At 38.8% G+C, this 22581-nt stretch overlaps 1 protein-coding gene across 1 annotated transcript in view; it reads right to left on the bottom strand.

The window, feature by feature from the left end:
* Positions 1-806: 806 nt before the first annotated feature.
* Positions 807-22581, bottom strand: part of LOC102385477 (teneurin-2) — an 818212-nt gene continuing 796437 nt past the window's right edge. Inside the window, exons 25-30 of the mRNA XM_025205636.1 lie at positions 19033-19208; positions 17133-17368; positions 10763-11059; positions 8042-9656; positions 3668-3798; positions 807-2636 (exon numbers count right to left, since the gene is read on the bottom strand). Of these exons, the coding sequence (XP_025061421.1) occupies positions 1875-2636; positions 3668-3798; positions 8042-9656; positions 10763-11059; positions 17133-17368; positions 19033-19208 (3217 nt within the window). The 3' untranslated portion in view covers positions 807-1874. The remainder of the gene's footprint in view (positions 2637-3667; positions 3799-8041; positions 9657-10762; positions 11060-17132; positions 17369-19032; positions 19209-22581) is intronic.

Raw genomic sequence — 22581 nt, 5'->3', positions numbered from 1 at the left:
ATGTATAGGTGTCAATAGCCTCAGGTGTGGCCAGTTAGTTGCATATGAGAGAGGCTTCAGCCTTTCCTTCAATTTTGCATGAAGGAGAAATAAACAATCCAGTTAGAAGATACATGTAATTTTATTTTCATGACTTGCAAACATCCTGTCCTGGGACACAGCAAGGCAGCTGCCAACATTCAGGTTTAAAAATGCTCCTGCTTTAAAAAAAAGCATTTGCCAGTTTGTTTAGTATTGATGTTACTGCACTGCTAGTGATACTAGATCAGAATGTGCTGCTTACTTGAGGCTCAGAGGAAGGAGTACTGGCAGAATTTATGGTATATGATAGCTTACCACTTACACACTTATAATTTTTCATGTACTAGATCGGGGTGGCTAACCTATGGCATATGTGCCACAGGTGGCATGGGCAGCCTGTGTGTGTGACATGTGGCAGAGTGGGGAGGGGACAGGCAGCACAGTGGCAGATAGGACAGGGAGCTGAAAGCAGAACATCAGATCAGGCAGGGAGCACATTTAGGAGACAGAAAGCAGAGCACCAATTTGGTCAGGGAGCAGAAAGCTGAACAGCAGATCAGCTAAGGGAAAGGGAAGGGATTGAAGTGGCATTTGGGGAGGGTGCCAGGGCTATTTGTGGCACACCTGCCAAAAAGGATGGCTGCCACTATAATAGGCTATACAAACAGGTCCATTGATAGATCATTTCTCTTTCAAAAGAGTTCCACAATAGAAGACAAATAATTCACAGGAGTTTTAGAGACTTTATTTATGTATAAACAATTTAAACACTTTGCCATAAATTATCTTTGCCTGTCTCTATTCTTTGCTTAGCAGCAAATTAAAATTAATATAAAAACTCAATGAACAATTCATACATGTATATTACAAAAAAGTTCTTGTACCAAAGTTCTTATTAGACTTGTTTTTTTTCTTTTGTGGTGACTGTAATGTGATTGTCTCAGTTTCTCGACCAAACAAACACACTAATAATTTTTAAATCTGAAACAGTGATTGTGCCTTCTGGCTGATGTATGTACAGGGTGATCTGAAGTGGTGCCCATTTGCAATAGTGTAACACAATGCCCACAGCTCTACTGGAACTGATACCAACAAACTACTGAATCTAAACAGACTACACCCTGTAACTGTGTTATACTGTCCACAATGGAATCTTCAAAGACAAACAGAGTATGAAATTTATTTGTAGTGATTTATAGCCACCATTTTGAATTCAACTTTACACTCTGCCCTCTTTGAATAAATTAAACTTCAGGCCAGACAAATGCAGGGTCTGAGTGCAAGTGCAGAATTTTATGTTTTAAATATATTTTTCTTTACTATTTCCAGTGCTCTCTCACTTGCGTTATCATTTTCCTCCAGTTGCTACACACAAATCACCCCAAAGTCATGTTTTAAATGCACCTGTATTTTGCTTTAAATGAAAACCTCTTGAATATTTATCAAACAAGCAGTCTGAATCTTTTTTGTTTCATCAGCTGGTCTAGTGAAGGTGGCCCTCTTGGATTTCTTAAAGTTTGCTCACATGTGAATGGAGTGAGGTAATATAATATGAGGCCTTCTTTTTTATTTTTCTTTTTTTTCTTTAGACCCAGAACAAGTGGGTAATATTTTAGGGGTACTTTTTAATTTGTATGGTTAAAGTTTTCAGTCTGGCTTTAGTCCACTTCAGGAAGTGGTTTTTAATCACTTCAACAGTAGCATTTAACTCAAAAAATGTGAGCTTTCTTGCCACTTACTATCCCAAAGTAGCTCAGCCTAGTGCCCCTGTTTAGGTCTTCATCTCCTTAGGAGAGGAGATAACAGTTGTGACTACTGATTCATCCAGCAAAGGATGACAGCAGGTTAATTTGTTACCTCTTTCCCATTTCATTCTGTCTTAAAAACTGGATGTTGCTGCTACTGTCTGCTAGCTCTGGGTACTGCTCCACTGGAAGTACATAGTATCCCTCGTAACCTTGAACCCTTCCTGTGTTCAAAAGTTGCTGCTTCTCTCCGTCCGTCCATAAGCGGCTGCCCTCTTTGCCATCCCGCACCTTCTGCTGTTCTTTGGCCCATGCTGATCCCAATGCTCTCTGTCGAGCCTGGTCTAAAACTCTTGCCTTTTCTTCATCCAGTGTGTCAGGGGTCAGTCCATAGCGTATGTTAAGCAGTAGAGTAGAGTACTGGAATTCAATATTAGTAAACCTTCGAGTCCTTCCATTGATAAGGAGGGTTGGTTGGGAAACTGTAACGTTTACTCCACTATCCAGTACCTTCCGCCCACTGGTCATTGCCAGGGTGACGAGGTCACTGTCAGATGATCCAATCTTTACAAAGTAATGAGTATCCTTTCCCTCAATGCTGTAGTGCATTTTTTCCAAGTAGTAAGCATTGTTAAGGACAGAGGCAATTTTTCTGCTGTCTTCTGTGGCTATGCTGGAAATGCCAGTGGTTACACGGCCTTCCTTTACAGCAAACATGATCCCTTTCCCAATAATGGGAGTGGTTGTGGCAAACCAGTGCCCTGCTTTCTCTCTAATGTTGGCATGTAATCGTTTAGAGATGACCTGTCCCTCCAGGGCCATAAATGCTTGATTGTGTCTTTCTGTTGTCTGCTGGACTCCAGTAATTAGCTGCAAGAATAAACAAAGAAGACAGAGACTGTTTGAAAATGTTTTCAAAGACCTGTTTTAAACCTTATTAAAAAGAGGAGTGACAAAGTACTGTGAAAAATAGCAAATTATAAAAAGTGTCATTCACGCTGTTGCTTCCTGCCTACATACTGTACAAAGTCATATACTGTATAACTAAAGTGAACAGTGCATATACATATTATAGGATCAAAGATTTAAGAAGTAATAACTGCTAACAACTGATGTCAGAAGTTGGCGTAGTATTTATTTGCATAAGTAATTTCAAATATATTTTTGTCTTGTTTTGATGAAGTAATAAACATTAGTGGATAACAGTTTAATTGCAGTACCAAAAAACCCCCAAACGTCAAATAAATTTTAAAAAGTAACACTTTCTCCATATAACATTGGGAGTAAAGCTCTTTTTTAAACAGTACAGTCACTACAAACCAGTTTTATTGCTGTACACCAAAGGCATAAGATTATGACAGTAGAAGTAGAACAGATGGTAAATTACACCTTGAGATTTCCCTTGGATGTTGATAGTTAAACAGGAACTCAAGTGTACATGAATGAAGAACTAATGATACTGTATTTCATTTCACTCTTAAAAAATATTTTTTCTCTACCCTACATACCTTAGACACTATAGAAACATAAGACTGGAAGGCACTTCCTAAGGCATTAAATGCAATCCCTGCTACTTCAGGCACCGCACCCTATAATCTCCTTCCTAAATTTAACGAACTCCAATTTACAAACGTTTGTTTTTTGGCCAGTACAACTCCTATTGGGATCCTGTACCAGAACCTCACTGCTCTGGCAGTTAGGGATTTCTTTTACTTTCTAACTTAAATGTATTCTGGGCCAGTATATACATCTTTGCTCAGTGTCTTTTAGCTTGAATAATTCTTCTCCCTCTTTGGTGCTTACTCCTCCCCTTGAAGTATTTCTTTTTTTCATGGGATGATGCCTGTATGCAAGGTAAAATTGGCAAAATCACTGTAAGCCCAGCACAAACTGCTGCCTACCTGTCCGTTTTCACATGCTTGACTCTCTGACAATTCATATGGAGGAGGTACAAAGTACATTTTTGCTCTAGGGAAACCAGGAATAATGTTGCTGAGCTGAAATCCAAACATCACCAGCCAGCTTTTCACATCTAAAAATAAAAAAATAAATGAGTGAGTGAGAAAGAGATGTGTATCTCAAGGATGCTACGGTTAAAATGAAGAGCTTAGAGTTTGAACTCAGAATTTTTAATCTTTTTTTATTTGCCAGTTCCCAGAACCATACTGTTCCACAGTGAGCTGTTACAAGAATGACTACTGTAAATTCATAGAAATTGCTGACTAGTGAGATATGAGGTCTCCAGTAAACCCAATATCTCTGAATCCTTTATCACTAAACATTTTCTGTACAGTTGCTCATGTCTGTCACCTCCTGCAGCTATACTGGATGTGACACACTTCTCATTTACTGCTTTGAAGAACACTTGGAAAATTCCTCTTGTGTACAATCTGGTTTTCCTCCTAGATCCCGCTCCTGCAAGATGTAAATGTTTAACTCTGGACACTAGCAATAGCTGCATTCAAGTCAACAGTGTAAAGCAAAGCAACTGTGTAAGTCTTTGCAGGATCAAGACCTTATCTGAGTTTCTCACTGCAAGTCTTTTGCATATGTGCTCCAGTTTGAGCTTTGTGATGTTCTGTGTGTTGGTTCTGAACAAGGCAGCTCTGACTAATCCTGACTGCTAGATCTGCTTTAGAAAGAGCAAAGTATTTTCAGAAACCAGTTTCAGCCTTCATTTTCTAGTTTTGAAAAGGAACAGATTTATAGTTATTCACATTTAAAAAAGAATAATGTTTACTGAAAACTTCAGTTTTCTGTCCCTCTTTCCCCTAAAAAATGAGACTGTGAGGGAGAATGAATGTTTTTTTACTTTCTTAAAAGAAAAGTTTGTGTGATGTTTAAGATTGTGCTGAGCTGCTGAAGATTTCATTTTCGTGGATTTTTCAAACATTTTAGCGATTCTTTTGTCCTCCTTGAAAAATTCATTAGAGATTCTACACCCATTATCTTAAAGATAATTGTACAAATCTCCCATTATATTATACCCAATTTATTTTTTCCCTATGGCTATCCATAAAGTAGGACTCTTAGTCCTTTCTATGGTTTTAGTTTGTTATTTCATTCAGTATAACATTACCTGCCAAAGAATTTACTTTAATTTTTCTCATCTAGCAATAAAAAGGAATCTCCCTCCACACACATTATAATAGTTCATTATTTTTCTTTTCTAATGTTCTTTATAATATATCATTACACAGCTGGAGGAATCCTCTCCTTTAGCAAAAACTGTCAACAAATGAACAGTTGACTGTAAATATGCATATAAAGGGCTGTGCATAAAGGAGGTTGTGTTCATTACTCATTTATGAAAATTAAGCTATTTATATAATGACTTCTTGTCCAAAGACATGTAGAAGCCCATGAGAGCAGCAAGTATCTTCATCACCATTATTATAGTATTATGGTGAAATGCATGATATAGAAGCAATTAATGTATCTTTCCTGAATTTCTTTTGTGGATGCATGAATGAAAATGATATAACATCTGAATGTAATAAAATCTCTTAAGATGAGACAGGGCACACTGGGCCAATGCTATTGTACTTGTCAGGTGCCTAAGCAATTTGTGATTCCATCCTGTTCAAGTCCTGAAAAATAGCTAATGTGACTAGTTTTGTAACACTCCATCATCGTGGCCTTAAGACTAAGTCGCACAAAGCAGTGAGCAGGAGGGGGTCTATCTTCTGCATTAGCATTTTTTTAGCAACTCAAACAGCAGGGTGAAATAAGCAAATGTAGGGTGTGGACACATGTAACAAACTGTTCCCAAATGCCACTGACTGGGATCTAATTTACAGTTGTTATGGGTCAGACGGGTCCACAGATACAGTGCCCTAATGTTCCAAGTAGAACAATCACCTTTCATGAGTTGAAGTGCTGTGTCTCTGACACCAGGAGATGGAAGTGAGCCTTGTGGTGGATGGGAGGTGAGGGGCAGAAGAAATGCATGCATCCATGTTTTGGGGTCACAGGGGAAGGTGATTTATGACTAGGGGTGTTTTCACTTTTCTGCTTTCCTTTCTCTCAACATGAAAGTTCAGTAGCCTGCACCTGACCGAACTCTGCAGTGGGCTTGCCTGACTTGGTGTGGCTGGGCTCTGGGGAAGGGTGGGCAGATTACTTTGAACTGAAGAAGCAAATGCAAGGGAGCTCATTGATAAAAAGTGCTGACAAACCAGGACACGAAAAGGGGCGCTGGAGTGCTGGTCAGGCACCAGAGAGGCCACTTGCCGCAGGGGTGGGGAGGGTGAGGAACAGTGCAATGTGAGATATCTGAAGGACTAACCAGACTTGTGTCATGGAACATGGGGCGCAGACAGAAGTGACATACATGCTTGGCCCCCTGAAAGTGCTCTACAGTCATGCCAAGACACACATGCATAGCTGCAGAGCACTTTAAACGTGGTTGATTGCATGATACAATTAACTCTCATCTAATGAGGGATTAGATGAAGGTGCTTCAAAGTGGAGTGCCTTAGGGAACTTCTGCTCCCTAGGGTCAGTCTGTCAGAATGACTAGGGTTGCACTGATGCAGCCCAGCCCCATTCCTGGTGCTGTCTATGGGAAGGGACGGGGGAGAAGGGATTGGGGGGAGCTGTGGGCTGGGGTTTTCCTAACATGAGCTGGAGTAGGAATGGGTGGATTGAAGGGCCCCATCTCACAGCCCCCCTTCAACCCCCATCCCCTTGCAGCTCAGGTCGGGCAAACCACAGCCCACAGCTCCCTTCCCTCCCTTCTCCCCCATCCCTTCCTGCAGATGGCACTGGAGCTGGGGGGATAGGGGAGAGAGAAGTTAGAGGAGAGAGTCTGCATGCAGGCTCCTCTGCTGGATCAGTTCCAAAGTGGAGATTGATTCCCTCCCTCCCTCCCCACCGAACAGATGGATGTCTGTTGGGTCGGGGGTGGGGGGAGTCACTCTAACTCATGGCGCTTTGTGTTAAAGTACCATGAGTTAGAGCAGGGACCTGCATGTCTGCCAGTGAGCAGGTCTGCTGAGAACTAAGTTTAGATCAGATGCACCATTTTTAGGGCAATCTCAGCTCAGTGAACACTTGCATGCTGGGGCATTTAGATTGCCTTAGTGTGATTAGGGGGATCTAAGTGTAACACTTGTACATATGCAAAGGCACTTGAAGCACTTCAAATGTTAAATCTGTCCAGGGTCCCAGAGTATTCAGCCTGCAAATAAGCTGTAGGGCCTAAGGAATGCTATGCCTACAGTGTAGTTGTAGTCAGAAACAACTACCAATATCATAATATTGCTTTCCTTTAAAAAAAAATCACATTTCACTTGAAGTTCTAACTGCCACTAAAATTATGGCAACTCTTTGATTATTTGTTAAATGATACCTCTGCTTTAATTACCAGGTGTTAGAGATTTAACTTTGAAAGAGTTTCTCCTGAACATATCTTAATTACCTTTCATTTTAAAATATGTGTTAGCAGCTACTTCAAGTTCTGTGTGATTTTTACTAAGTGCCAAATTAGTACTAATTAAGAGGAGGTTACAAGTTTAACCCAATCCTGATATATGTTTAATCTAAATGAAAATTATTGTTTTTTGCATTGCAATGCTACCAATGTTCCCCAAAAGTTCTCAGTTTTTCAAAGGGAAACATTATTTCAAACAATAAGTTTTTCTTTTTAAAGCAGTACCAAAGGACACTGTTCGATATGAAAGCTTGAATGGGGGAGCAGTGGTTTAAAAGAATGCTAGTGTACAACCAGAGCCAAAGCCAGAGCCATATTTAAAGTTATCATATAATTTTGAGGCTAATGTTGGATGGACAAGGAGTCAAGAGACTTGAATCCTAATTCTTGCCACTCTCCTGTTGGGTGACTCTGGCAAATCACTTTCTCTCTTTTCTTTAGTTTCCTCATTTGTAAAACAGAGATAATTGAACTTTTCTTTGGGCAGGAATTTGAGAAATATATGACAAGTACTATATAAATGCTAAGAATTATTATTAGTTGGAAGTGATTTTCTCTTTACTTCACAACCAAGTGTGTTCTCCCTTTCATGGACTCTTAATTTGGGGGCAGTGCATAAGAAACAAGTTTTAGGGATCAAGATCACACAGCCCATTTCATCTTGTCTAAAGGGAAAGTGGTTCTATCTTAATGAGAGAAGGGCTCTGCAGGTGATAGGGACACAAGGGAGGGGGGTCCTAGGATGGAGAAATCTGATCAATTTCCTTTTCCAACACAAACTTCCAAGCATAAAGAAATTTAGTTTAAATATATAAAGAAAGAACTAATATGGAGTTCTCACCTGTTACATAATTCTTTAAATCCAGTTCATTGCTCAGAGGGTTGTTGCTCTTGAACATGTACAAGTTGAATGGAGCAGGCTCCTTACCAATGTTTTTCCACATTGTGTAATCAGGAGATGTCCAGCGCCCAGCCAGAACGTCATAGTCTCTCTGAGTAAAATGGACCAGTTTTGTCAGAGGATCATATAATCCTCCATGAAATCCAATAACTAATTGGAAGTCAGGGTTGGAATCATAATATATTTCTCCATATGCAGTATACTGAAGTTGCTTGATCATGAGGCCATTGATACTAAATACTGCCAAGGGTGTTCCTGTGTTATCAGAGGCAACATAGTATTCTTCTCCACTGCTGCTTTCCATTGCAAAGAGATGGCCTTGTAAATCATAGTATAAAGAGGTAATCTCTGAATTGGAATGGTTATAGATGTGTGTTACTCTTGTTGGGTTGTGAAGATCAGCATAAAAGTACTGAAGATGGTGCCCCAGGTTAGTTTTACAAGAAGCCCTTCGCCCCAGTCCATCATAACGGTACTGAACACTCCATCCGCTTGCTTTATTGTAAGCTCTTGTTAAGAGACCTTTGGAATTGTATTCAAATATATCCGAGCCTCGCTGGCACAAGAATCCATCATCATCAATTTTGTATGGCATGTCACCCAGACGTGTAATCCTGTCTCTAAGATCATAGCGTAGAGGCATCAATCGGACACTATTTCCTGGATTCAAGAGATGAAGATTCCCATTAAGATCATAACTATAACGCCAGGTTGGCCTGTCATTTACTGCCACACTTTGGAGCTGCCCATCTCCATCGTAATCATAGGTATATTTAGTTGTGTTGGCATAAGGTCCAAGTTTCAGTTCTCTCTTAGTCACTCTTCCCATGCTGTCATACTGGACTGTCATCCAGTACATGAGTGATCTGAACATTTCATACTGAACCTCTTTAATGCGTCCATGGGTATCGAAGTGTTTACTCAGTGTCATCACTGCGGTAGTAATGATTTGATTTATATCATAATAGATGACTCCAAATTTGCCAAAATGCTCTACTTTTCCAGAGATTTCATCGTAACGGTAAAGATCAACTGGAAGAGGTGTCTCACTTATTATAGGCTTGATGCTAGCAATTCGAAAGCTATTATCATGATAGGTATAATCAAACCTCGCATTGACCATGCCTTCTTCAGAGAACCTATAGATTTGTTTGTCAACCAGTGGACCAATTTTACGGTATCGAATTGTGCATGAAAACCCACCACTCTGTAAGTTCACCATTTTCAGGACTCCAGTAGTTTCATCATATCCAAAAGTAACTGCAGTACTGTCATAAACAATTTCAGACAACTTGGATAGTTTTCCATACTTGTAGAATACTTGTCGCCCAGTTCCTAAAAATGATGTTTTCAGAATCCTGCCATCATCACTGTAATCAAAAATCACTGAAGCATTGCTTTCAGGAGGATTATAAATATTCCTAATGTAGCCAATAGATGTATGAGTAGACATGCTGTGTCGAGCAACACTAGGCATGGTAACAGCGTGGAGCCGGTCTGAGGAATCATACTCAAAGATGTACTGCCGCTGGCTCTGAAGTAGTAGTACCATAGACTATTAAAAAAAAGATAATGATTATTTAATTTCACTATTTCTCACTTTCTTTTACTTTGTAAACTTACCAGGGAAAATATTTTTAGATTAAGCATTACCCAATAGGTTTTAGTGTTATAACAATACAAAAGCCATATTTAAATCTCAGGTTACAGTGCTGACCCACAGTATGAATATATTGCCAACAAGTCTGAGAAGTAAATTTGTCACTTTGAAAAAGGTTATCAACCCCAGCCGCATCTACACGAGACATTGACTGTGTAGTGGCCCAAGACTACTGCATAGTAGTCTCATGTGGCAGAAACCATGCTGTGACACTACTGCGCATTAGTCTTAGGCTACTGAGCAGTCAGTGCCACAGAAAAGCCATTCATCATTGCTACTGTGCCGTAATGTGGGTTACTGTGCAGTAATGCAGGTTACTGTGCAGTAATGACTGCTCAGTCAGCCTCTCGTGTAGACACGGCCCTGAGAAGGAAATACAAGGAGCTGAAGTACATTGTATCAACCTCTTGGGTCTCTTAGTACTTTCTGGGGGAAGTGAGACTAATGTGTTAATTTATATCTCCTCTGGCAGTTGTAATTCACACTGATTGCTATAATACATATGTAGAAAAGCTAGCATAAAGAACAGCTCTAGCATACTTGAACAATAGTCTGGAGGAGGGAACATGACATGCAGTGTTTTTAAGTATTAGACAAACTTCCAAGATCAAAGTGTCTTAAACTAGGCTAACTAGAGATGAATTACCATATTTTCACTTAATAAATAATGATTAGAGATAAGTTATCTGCTGCTACTGGCTATTCTGCCAGGTTTAGTCATGCAGTTTCAGTCTTAAAATAGTAAAATTTATCCTGTTAGTTTATGCTATTATGTGGTGAGCTATTCTGTTTTATGGAAATATTGGAGGAGCTGAACCACGAAGAAAGTATGTCCTTTGATTAATTGAAAAACTAGAAGATTCACAGATTAGGTACAAAAGAATTCTTAACTATTGGAACACTAAGGTTCCTAGTTTAATTTTGTGGATGAAGGCCAGAAAGAACATGTAATTGAACAGTCTCTTTGTAGCGAATGTTGTAGTTTAAATTGAGTCACCTACTTTTTCCAGGTATGTATAACTCCACACTTTCCCATCAGCAAACATGCGGGATATAATCCTGCCTTGTTTATCTATATCTGTTCTTTCACTCATGGCACCACGCTGAAGTCCAGCCAATCGTCCATTGAAGAAATAAGAGACATTCACAGCAGCCAGCCCACTGCTGGGTAGCCAAAGAAAAGGACGTCCTAACTGATCATAAATTATCCGCAATGTAAATTTTCTGTGATCATCATATATTTTTTCTGTGCGTATATTCCGGTCATAATCAATGGACAACAGGTTCCTTCCATGGACCTATTCAAATAGAAATAGGCTGTATTCAGTGATCAGTAAGCACTAACCCATTGTGCTAATGTCTACATTGAAAATAATAAGTATAAAAATAAAATGTTCCAAAACTTACTAAAATTTGCAGGATTTTAATGGCTTCATTTTCACAATTGTTCCTTATCCCTAAGATTTAGATGTTTTCCAAAGGTTTTATTGAGACATTTGCAACATCCATGCAGCCTGGCTTAGCTGTAGTCCCCAGGAGAAAGACCTAGGCTTGTCAGACTTGACAGCTATACTGTCACCTACTACTCAAAATATAGGCTGCTAGCATTTAGCAGCTAACCACTGAACATGCTCAGAGGTCATTTTCCTACTGCTAGCACCAATGATTCTCAACCTTTCCTTATTACAACACTAAGTTATGATATAGAAAATAATCTGCATCTTTATATCTAGCTTTTGGCTGTGAACAGACATCATATTTGTCTTGGGATAAACCATGTTATCTTGGGACAAAGTGCAGACATACAGACATTATGTCCATTGTCCTAGGATAAAACCTAAAAAACATTTCCTGGATAAGATATAATAACAGTTTACCCTGGGATATTGCCAAGCATGTCTGTACAGGTAGCCCAGGACTGCATCATAGAATCAAGGGCAGAAAATTCTGGGATACCTGTATTGAATTCAGCAACTCACTAAAACCCGATTAGAAGGTTGATGTGTGTACACACCAATCCTGGGAATATTTTTGTTCCCAGACAAACAGAAGCACAACTTATCCAGGGATAAATACAACATCTGTTCCTAACCATAAAGAAAGAGTTGCTGGACTCCTCTGGGGGTTGAACCCCGCAGGTTGGGAACTCCTGGCTTCAATACTTCCCTAATTATTTCCTCCATGATCAACTCAGAGGCGTTTTTCCTTATTGGCTCAACACATGCACTATTTTGCAAGTTCATTCCTTTTTGGAGCCTTTGAGCTCTGATCCTAGACAGTACTGCTGAGCAAACTGGACTCCCAGCATCTTGCAAATGTGACTCCCTAGTAAGCAACAAAGCACAGACCAACTGCAGATGCTTCCTCAGCCTGATGAAGGATGTTTGGACCCAAAAGCTTGTTAAGAAGAATTTTTTCAACTATTTTAGTTTGTCTAATAAAAGATATTGGATTTACCCAAAAAACCTTGGTTACAAAAAAAGTTTAAAAAACTTCTTTAGATTGGGTGAATGTATTTCACCTTCTTGCTTTGTTCAATTAAACTTTTCAAAACGAAACAAAGTACAGTATGAAAAGTTTCAAATCCACAAGAGACTTTTTTGAAACTTGTAAGCAAAACAGGACCAAGGGGTTATAGATATGGCATACATAACCTTAACTATAGTGTTTGCTGCTACAAATTCTATAATGAGCGAGATAAATATTTTCACTGGAGGCTGAGCCAAAGATCCAGGCCAATGCTATAATCTAATAAAGCTTCTTAACTAATTTAATTGTGAATGCACCATTAATAAAGAAGAAGTCTTTAAACAGATATCTTTTGACAGCAGTGACTACTTAAGAAATATTCATCAGTTCCTGGGAATTTATGCTTCAGCTTATATTTTATAGTAGCTTTGATTAAGCAACATTTTCTCTTATCCAAACTTAAATTGCACATCAAACAATATGTAAATTAACCCTGAGCCATCCTAGAGGACATAAAAGTTATTCTGAATTATTTTCACTGACAGGGTAAACCCAATTCCCATCCCAACCCTACTGAATTCCTCTGTAGGAATTCAGCTATACAGAAAGCAATTTTAAAATTAATATGATTTTGTGTTCATAAAGAAATAATTATTTTTAATTATCTTTCATTTTCCTCAGTCTGATTTCCTCCCATTAGTAAAATTCAGCTCTTTAACACCGTTTTCATTTCCTCCGTGGGTAACTCTTAGAAAGAGCTCTTCATGTGGGATTTCCTAGAGAAGGTTTAGATATTGCCAAATAGATTGGTTCCGATACAGAGAAGTGTGTGTGTGTTTAATACACTGGAAATGCTCAACTATCCCATTTGTTATTCAAGGATCTAATGGGAAAGGAGACTTGGAAGCAAAGCTCAAAGCTAATGGGCACACTTTCAGAGGTGTGTGCATAAAACTGGTGTGAATGTCAGTTGTGTATGGAAATCCCTTGCTTTGTAAAGATCTGCTGGGAAACGTAAGATAGCTTTCACTACCCAGATATTAACGTATCAGAGACAATTGACATAAAATTAAAGGGAAATTTCTCTAGTGTATTTCTGAACTCTCATAAAAATCTCAGAATATCCATATTTTGAAGAAGAAAAGTCCCTTCTCAAATAAGCTCAGTGAATATATTACCAGCTTTCCTATGTGAGCATTACAAGGTGTTTTAAATTAATCATTATATAATTAGAGAGCCTTAAATAAAATTTCCAGGTTTTAGGCCTCATCTCCTCTGGACCTTTAGTTCTTTGGATCTTTTCCTGCACTGCATCATGACTTTGTAACAGTAAATGATGACATTCTGCTTTAATTCATAATTGGAAAACACAGAAGAGCAATAAAACCAGGTTTGGGAGCACTATGAAGTTGCTTTCTGAACCTCTGGAGATGCTAATCTAGTGTCACAGCCCCGTAACAAAAGCGTTCCTGCATTGTTTCTTCCTCTGGGAAGGATGGCATGTGGGTTCTTCCACCTTGGGCAATTTTTGCAGGCAGTGAGTGAATAGGAACTAATAGTCTGAAAATCCAGCTCTCTTATATGAATTTTACATCCTTTAATTTTTTTTTGACCTCATAACAGATAATCTTTGTCTGAAAATCTGAGTTGAAACGTTCTCTCTTTTTTCACAAAAAAAAAATTAATATGTTTCATGAAGGTTAATAGGTTTTCTGTCATAGTGAAGTGAAGCACTAGCTTTCTGAAATCATTACACAGAAGAATAGTTACGCACACATAAACATTACTCAGAGAATAAAGAAGCACCTGCTTTGATAACTCAGTAACTTGGTTTTCATTTGTAAAATACGCAACACCACAGAGTATAATTGCAATGTCATATTAATTATATAGAAACCCAAACAAATGACTAACTCCTACTTCTTTTGGGAACACTAATAACACTATTACAAATATCATGACTGAAGATTATCCAGCAAGCTATTTTTCTTTTGTTCTGCTACCTACACACACATCTGTTTCTTCCTTTTGCTGTTGCTGTGTAAGTCACAATAGGGAAGAGCCCTTCTAGAATCTGGTTAATGGCTCTTCCAACAAAAATTACTTAAGTGATTTTATGCTGTATGTAAAAAATCCCTGGAGTGGAACCACCCGTAGGGCTCTGTATTACACTTCCTGCATGACATTCAACATACTCTTGATAATGAAATAGTAGACAATAAAGTGGTTAATGTAAAAGGTAAAGAATAGGTCTTCCTTGTTAGGCTTCATTATGGCTTTCTGGAAGTGTATGCATATCCAAATAAAGACGTGTTTATAGCAAGAGCTGGGACAGGTAACAACAGTGATGTAGATATGGGCATCAGCATTGACTGATGCTCACCAGAAAACAAGTCTTCTGGGGACCCCTTGGTGTGTAATTTGGTTGCTAGCCCAACCGCTGTGTCTTCACTGCTTTTGTTACCTGTGCTACCCATCTTAAAGTTAGCACAGGCATTCAGATCTGTGTTACAATTACATCTTCAGTTTGCTAGGTAGGCATAAACTTGGAGTCTGCCTCATGTTGAGGGGCCAGGTTCCCTACATTAAGCTGAGATTTATGCTGTCATAGGCAGGAGATATAATACCTTCACATCCACTGTATAGCCTTTCAGATACACTTATCTCAGCTGTGAGTTGGTGCCTAGATGAGCTCTACACTTGGGACCCTTTCCCCCACCAAAATTCTTCCTGCTATCACTACTAGTAGTCCCATTTCTCTTGCCCTTAGGGAGCTCAGGCAGCTGAATTATGGTTGACACATGTAGGAGGCTTAGGTTGAAATTAAGTGCTAAAAAGTCATAAATCATGTGCAAATGATATGATGAGAAGAGTAAACTACAAGGATAAAGCACTGCTAATGGTACACTGTTGTACTGGACAAGACGCCTGGGATAAAGTATAGAATTACTAATATGCAACCATACAGCTGATGGGATATACTGCAAGGGGTTATTTGTGTGTTAAACAGCAGGAGATTGCTGCCCAGAAGAAAACAAGTGAGTTTGTTATCAGAGTCCTGCTAGCACGTAATACTCAAATAATCTTTTTATGTTGGTTTTTGTACTGGTACCCCTCACCGCACAGTACCCAAGTTCCAGTCATCAAGAACTGACTGTATCAGACTCCTCTTTCACTTTAGATTGTTTCCTTGCTTTAGTTACCACCCATATTTACATAAGAAATTTCAGGTGGGAGACGCAATACCGAAAACGGTATTTTCTCTTAAGACATTAATCCCATACAAGGGCAGGCTCTTGCACTACAGCCTTCCACTTTCCTCTTGTTCTGGGTCTTGGTCCCAATTTTGGGCTGCACTGCGGAGGTATGTGAGTGTTCAGATTGGTTTTAAATACCCACTAGAATCTACCGGTTCCTGTTTTTTTCTCCCATTGCTACTGATATATCCCACATTACTGCATCTTTCTGCCTAGCCTGCTTTCCAGGTGCTTCCTCACAATTTTCCAATACAATTGTTTTTATTTTATTCACTAAACAGTTTACAAAGATGAATTAAAATAAATGAGATGCAAATAAATTCTATGCTTTCTCTCTCATTTTCAAATTGCATTTTCAGTCCACTCAACCTATTATAATCTCATGGTGATTTTCATTTAACAGAGCTAAATGGATATGTGATTATTGTTACAGGAACTAACAGCAGACAATTAAATGTTGAGGTGTTGATAGATAAAGCCGTGTTTTGATTTGCATAAACATGATGCTAGAGAATCTAACTCTGGAAAGGTTTCAGTTTTAAGACTTGTGCATTTAACTTTAGCTAATTACCACAAGTACCTCCATTAAGTTTTTAATTTTTAGAGTAAGGATTATAGCCACTTTATTTTAGGGCCTCATTTATTTTTGTTTTGAAGACCTAGTCAACATGCAGAGCTGATTTATCTTAGAATAGGAATGATTGCTACTTATAATCAACTTCTGGAGTACAGCATATCAAAAATCAATTATACAGCCCTGAAATCGAGTCATTAAGGCGTTAGCTGCTAATCTCATTCCTTTTTTAAAATTTTGCTTTCTAAAAGAAAATTACAAGAGCATGCGACTCTGAAGGAATGGGCAGTAGTATACAGGAAAACGGAAAAGACAATTGATAAGTCAGCACTGAGAATTAGCTAACCACTGGACAACAGAAAACTATTAAAATGTTAACATCCTATACTGCATCTGCAAATTACTAAGCACTTAAATTAACACAGAATTTCTAATTTTAACACCACCTCCCTATGCCTATACAGCCTGATCCAATACCTAATGACATCAATAGAAAATTTCAAATTGACTTGAATGGGCTTTGAATCAGGGTCAAGGCTTTTTTCACCCCATTATTCCTAAATCCTTTCCGATCTGTGCACACTAGGGCCACTTCATCTACCTCTGAAACTTTGGGCACCTTAGGGGAATGGGGATGAAAAAATGACCATTGTTTTATACAATTAGGCAATTCAGGAAAGGAAATAAAAACAATACTTGTCTCATAGAAATGGCTATTGTAATTTAGGTTCAGTAGAATGCAGTTAGGCAAACACGGATTCTGTTTGGCTCATGGGACTCATTCTTCTGCAGAATGGTATGTACTGCAAGAGACCCCCAAAGGTCAGGACATCAATCTTCCTGTTAGCAAGCCTACATTTTCACAAGTGTTGTGGGGTCCTAGCACTGAACTAGGCATTTTTACCATCCTCTAACGACAGAACTTCCACAGCCGGTAACAGCAGACTATCCCTCATATTTAATTTGCATCTAATTTACTTCCAATCTATGAATCAAAATGGAATCAAATATCCTTTCATATGGAAAAGAGTCTGTATAGAGGAGAAAACACTATTTTGTAATGACACTTACCCTGAGTTTTCTTCCAAACACAGTCACTTTGCCTTTAATCTGTTCTTTTCTTAGTCGCCATTCAATTGAGTTTAAGCCATTTTCCATTGGTAGGGAAATATTACACCGTCCTATGGTGGGGGTTACAGTTCCGGACAGGACATGAGGTTCACTGTGGAAGCTAATGCTCATTCCATTGGCATACATCACTCTCAAAGTGCCATTATTACAGAGCTGGTAGCTATTCCTCACTTGATCTACAGCAATAATGAGAAGAAAATTATGTATCTACTTTAGTCATAAAAAGAACATCTCACCTAATTTGATAGGTTTTCATGGCACTTCTGTTGATGTCAAGTGAATTCTGCTTGCAATTACCACTTACATGGTGATACAGTGGAAATTACCATTGCTATTGATTTATGTAAAGAATAACCATATTAATACTGTGAGCCTGCAGAAAAAAAACATCCCATTATGTTTTCCCTTTACTGTTAATTATAAATCAAAATATATATTGATGTCTTTCACAGCATAATTTATGTGTATGCATTTTTTAAATCAGCAAACTCAGAGGAAAAATGATTTTAACCCAACTATTGGATCAACCACAAACCTATTAAATTTTGGGTTATAAAAAGATTCTGTTGGAAATTTTGTCAGGAATGAGAAAGTAAGCCCCTCTTCTTTTTCTTTCTCTGTTTAAAAACTGCCCTTCCAGCAGACACATGGCAGAGTATTATAGATTAGCTTTAAATCCTAAAGGTGTGATGCTCCAACAATACAGGCCGGGCACAACAATCCTTTGTGTGTGTGTCATTCTTCAATCTACTACAAAAGAGCTGTGCTAGCCAATCAGATGTCTGGCCTTTTTGCTTACCGATAAAAGTTATAAAAATAAACCTGTACTTTTATGGTCATGTTATTCTCTGCCTGGTTGACACCAGTGAGGTCCCTTCTGAAAGGCAATCAGAACAGAGCTTTTCAATACCTGTATAGTGTGCAGCTGCCATCTGAGCATCAATGCCCATCTGACAAAAGGATAACATCTACATAATTAATCATGTGGCATAACTGGAATAGAGTCATTGGAAAAGGATGCATCACAGGATAATAGTCTATAAACGCTGACATTTCTGTCAGAAGAAGACTATTGTCCTATAACAATGTTCTGATGCCAGTGACATTATCTCTTAATTAAAAAAACATCACCCACAGAATTCTTTTCAATCTATATTTGGTAACTGTGACTTTACATCACACTACAATATTTGGTCCACAACCGGTAGTTGCACCTAAAGGAATGTTTATCTTCCTAATTGCTAATCTCTGGGACTGTACTGTGCCTTTGTTATCTGAAGTGCTGATGGACAATGAAATCACATAGTAAACTACCTATTTGGTACTGCAGCATGAAAGGCCCTGATTCTGATTTTACTAAAATGAGTAGATCCAATCAGTTGAAAGAACTTGCATAAATATTGGTGTAGGGCTGGGAGCTGACCTCACTTAAGCTCATCACAGAAAAACAAGCTGCTCTTCTGGGATTTTACACAGAGCAAGCTAACATTTCCCAACCAAACCTTGCTGTTTTTGGCAGTGAAGATATAGCCAACATTGCATTGAAAGCAAGTAAAGCAAACTTGATATAAATGCATCAGCAGAACCAATCTTCTCCAGCAGGTAATGATTAAACTAAATTAGACAGCACTTCCTTCTGCTGGCCCTGAAGATCTGCAAATTTAATAGTGTGCTTATGGGAGTCATTCTATCTTGTCGAAACTTTTTGTGTTCTTTTTACCGGTTCAGAAGTGTTCAGACCTTTTCAGAAGCTCGAATGATTATTCTGAATGGCTACTTTGAATTCTTAGGAGGATACTGGGTGCCTATGTATGATGTGCTGAACAGTATATGTCTGTACCTTGAACTACTGTGTAGGAAGCCTCCACTGAGGAAAGATTGGTAATGACTGTGACATCATCATCTCGATTGGAATTCTCAATATCTATGGTGATAGACTTTTCCATTTCACGGTGAAGGCTGGTAACCACTCCAGTGGGGCGTGTTACATTGGTTAGTCGTCCTTCATGGTCATAGCTAATGGAGAAAGTTATGAAAGCAAAATGAGTATGCATATATGCCTGACTTGTCTCTATGCAATATATTAAAATGCATCACATTCTTGCTAAAATTAGCATGAAACAGAGTCTTCAAGAGCATTATGATTATGTTCATCATGCTGCATCTTAAAACAGGCTATGTTTATGAATTCATATTTTTCTAGAGAAAAAATAAAGTAAATCCAGAGAAACTCTTTTTAAAATCAATTGCATTATTTTAGACTGTCACTGGGTGCATCTACATGAGATGCTGACTGTGCAGTAGCAGTAAAATACTGTGCAGTAGCATGTCACAGCATGGATAGTGCTCCTGTATACACTAGTGAGCAGTAGCATCACCTAAAAGACATTTGCAGACACTACCGCACAGTAACTTCAGTTACTGCGCGTTTATTTAGTCCGTGCTAATACAAGTACTAAATAAATGTGCAGTAACAACTGTGCAGTAGCATCTCATTTAGACACACCAAATGAGAACAGTATTTGGCTCACAGAGTTATCTGTAATGAACAAATGCTTATTTTAATATTTATAAGTCGTTACAACTGGATTAAGGTAAGTGGAGTCATAGCTCATTGTTCACCAAACAATTATATCCAGAGACAACATTATAGCCAGTGAAAACTACTGAGTTTTAGGTGATATGAAGATGAACCTGAATTTAAAGTTTAACAGAAAGAAATCTACTTGAGAATGTGATTTCTGTGTGGTCAGTTTTGCATTGTGCATCAATCTTGTGTTCATGAAAATAACAGATTAATAGCACTGTAGAGAGCCAAGTTACAGTGTAGGCTGGTGTTATGCAAGAGGCAGGACACAGCTCAGAAAAATGTTTCTTCATTATCATAGAATCATAGAAAAACAGGGATGGGAAGGACCTGAGGGCATCTAGTCAGAGAATCATTTAAATAATGATTTAGATGATTGTCCAGCCCTAATGTCTATGAAATCTATAAAATCTAAACCAGCAGTTGGCAACCTTTTCAGGCTATAGGAAGGAATGACACAAAGGTTGGTGAGTGGGCAGGAGGGTGCCAGGCCACTGCTGTCACCATTTTACCTTGGCATGGCACAAGTAGGGAAGTGCTTGGCACCATTACTTCTCTGTGCTGTGGCACAGAAAATGCCTACTGCCAAATCCTGCTGACGCCCCACATCTGCAGACTGGATCCAGCCCATGGATGATAGATTGCTAACTCCTGATCTAAACCTTCTTATCTAAATAACTGTCTGTCTTGCATACTTCAAATGATGGAGATTCCGCAGCTTCACTAAGTAATCTATTCTAGTACTTAACCACCTTCACAGTTACCGAGTGGTTTTCATATGTCCCTTCTTGTTTATTCTGTCCTCTTCAGATACAAAGTAGCCTATCATCATCCTCTCTATTACAACCCAGCCTAGTCAGGTATTCCCAAGTAGGGGTGACTGGTGCCACCTTAGTAAGGCAGGGCATGTGCCCCCCCAGTGACCAGTCAGCAACCAGGGAGGAATCCCTCTGTGACCAATCTTGCTGACTGGGGGAAGGAGGGGTGTCCCCCTGTGCCTGACTGACAAGTGGCCATGGCGCTCCCGGAAGCAGCCACAGTGCTCCCAGAAGTGGCTGCGGACACTTCCGGAAGTGCCTCGGCTACTTCCAGAAGCACCACAGTGCACCCACTCTGGCCAGTGCTCACAGGGGGGCACCGGTGCTCTCACCTGCCATCCTTGCCTGTCACCTAAGTGACTAGTGTGGCGTGTCAGCGGGTGCACCAGCACTTTCAGGGGGTGCACATGCATCGCCACTGTTTCCAAGTTTGTGTTTTTATATTTGATGGTCCTACACTAAGTGCAGGACTTTATACTTGTCCTTACTGAATTTCAACCAATTAGTTTTGGACCATTTTCCCAGTTTGTCAAGGTCACTTTGAATCCCTCCACCCAGCTAGGTCTCATCTGCAAAGTTACTAAGTGTGCACTCAATTCTATCCTTCAAGTCATTAACAAAGATATTAAAGCATACAAGACCTGGGACAAAACGTTAGAAGCCCCACCTGATACTTAGTTTGGCATTGAGCCAGTGATGACTACTGCATTGTGAACCTTAAACTTCCTTGCTGTTCTAGTTGTGAAACTTCATCTGAATAAAGGCTTACTATCATAGCAGATGGACAATGGACTTTAGTGCCCTCTTGTTGGTAGCATAGGAAAACATAGAGAAACCAAACAATTTCTGTACATTTCAGCCTGTGACTAAATTTAAACATGTAAGCTGCCCAACTGATTTGAACATGGTTGCCTTTATGACTACTGAGATCTAAAACAGTAATGAATTACACAGACTACCTGACACGCATCTGAGAATTTTTCAGAACTTTATGAACTTATATATGAGTACCAAGTATTCTAACTTAAAAAAAGACAACTATAGAGAAGTGTATCTTACTGAAACCTAATGAACTATTCAGTTAAAGACGGAAAGAGTTAGTAAACATAGAATTATTTGTAAATTTTGAAAGCTGAAGCCAGATGGGACAACTGTGATCCTTCAGCTTGACCTCCAATATGTTCATGTAAGGTGTTTATGACAAGATATGTATTAACAAGTATGGTTTTTATAAATAATAATCATGCCTCTTTAATCCATTATAATTCTTTGGGTATGTCAACAAGATGTTGGATGACACAGTATTGTATGACATAACATATGAAAGGCTACTTTAGGAAGTTTAGAAAATGTCCTTCAGAAAGAGGCTTTGAAGTAAAAGTAATACTCATAAAAAAGTAATACTGATCAAAAAAGTCACAAGGCGGTTATGAAACAAGAAATAAAGATCAATAATAAATGGACAGTTTTCAAGCATGGTGAAAGTGTGTCCTCAGGGCTCTGTATTTGAACTAATATTGTTTATTAGTGATCGGAAAAAGAGAGGGAACATGAAAGTGACAAAATCATTTAGTTTAAGACTAGAAAAGTCTCTGTATACTATCAGTGACATGACAAAACTAGGTGAATGGACAGCAAAACGGCAGGTGAGATTTACCATTAGCAGATATGTGGTAGGTAATCCATACTGGAAAGAATAATTTGAACTACTCCTATACATTGCTGAGTTTTAAATTAACTCAGGAAAAACGCATGGGGATACTCACTGAAAATCTCTGCTTAAAATGCAGTGGCAAACAAATCTTAGAAGTCATGTGGAATGAGACAGAAAATACAAAAAATATTCTAATGCCATGTATATAAATCAATGGTTGTTTGCCCTCAGATGGGGGACACAGTTCAGTGCTGATCTCAGAAAGGAGAGATTAAGAGATGAATAATGAAAATGACTAGAAACATGGGAAAAGGTACATACGGAAAGAGT

This window comes from Alligator sinensis, unplaced genomic scaffold, assembly GCF_000455745.1.
Source record: "Alligator sinensis unplaced genomic scaffold, ASM45574v1 scaffold7_1, whole genome shotgun sequence".
Lineage (NCBI taxonomy): Eukaryota > Metazoa > Chordata > Crocodylia > Alligatoridae > Alligator > Alligator sinensis.
The sequence above is the reverse complement of the archived record's forward strand: the minus strand, read 5'-3'. Positions and strand labels throughout refer to the sequence as shown.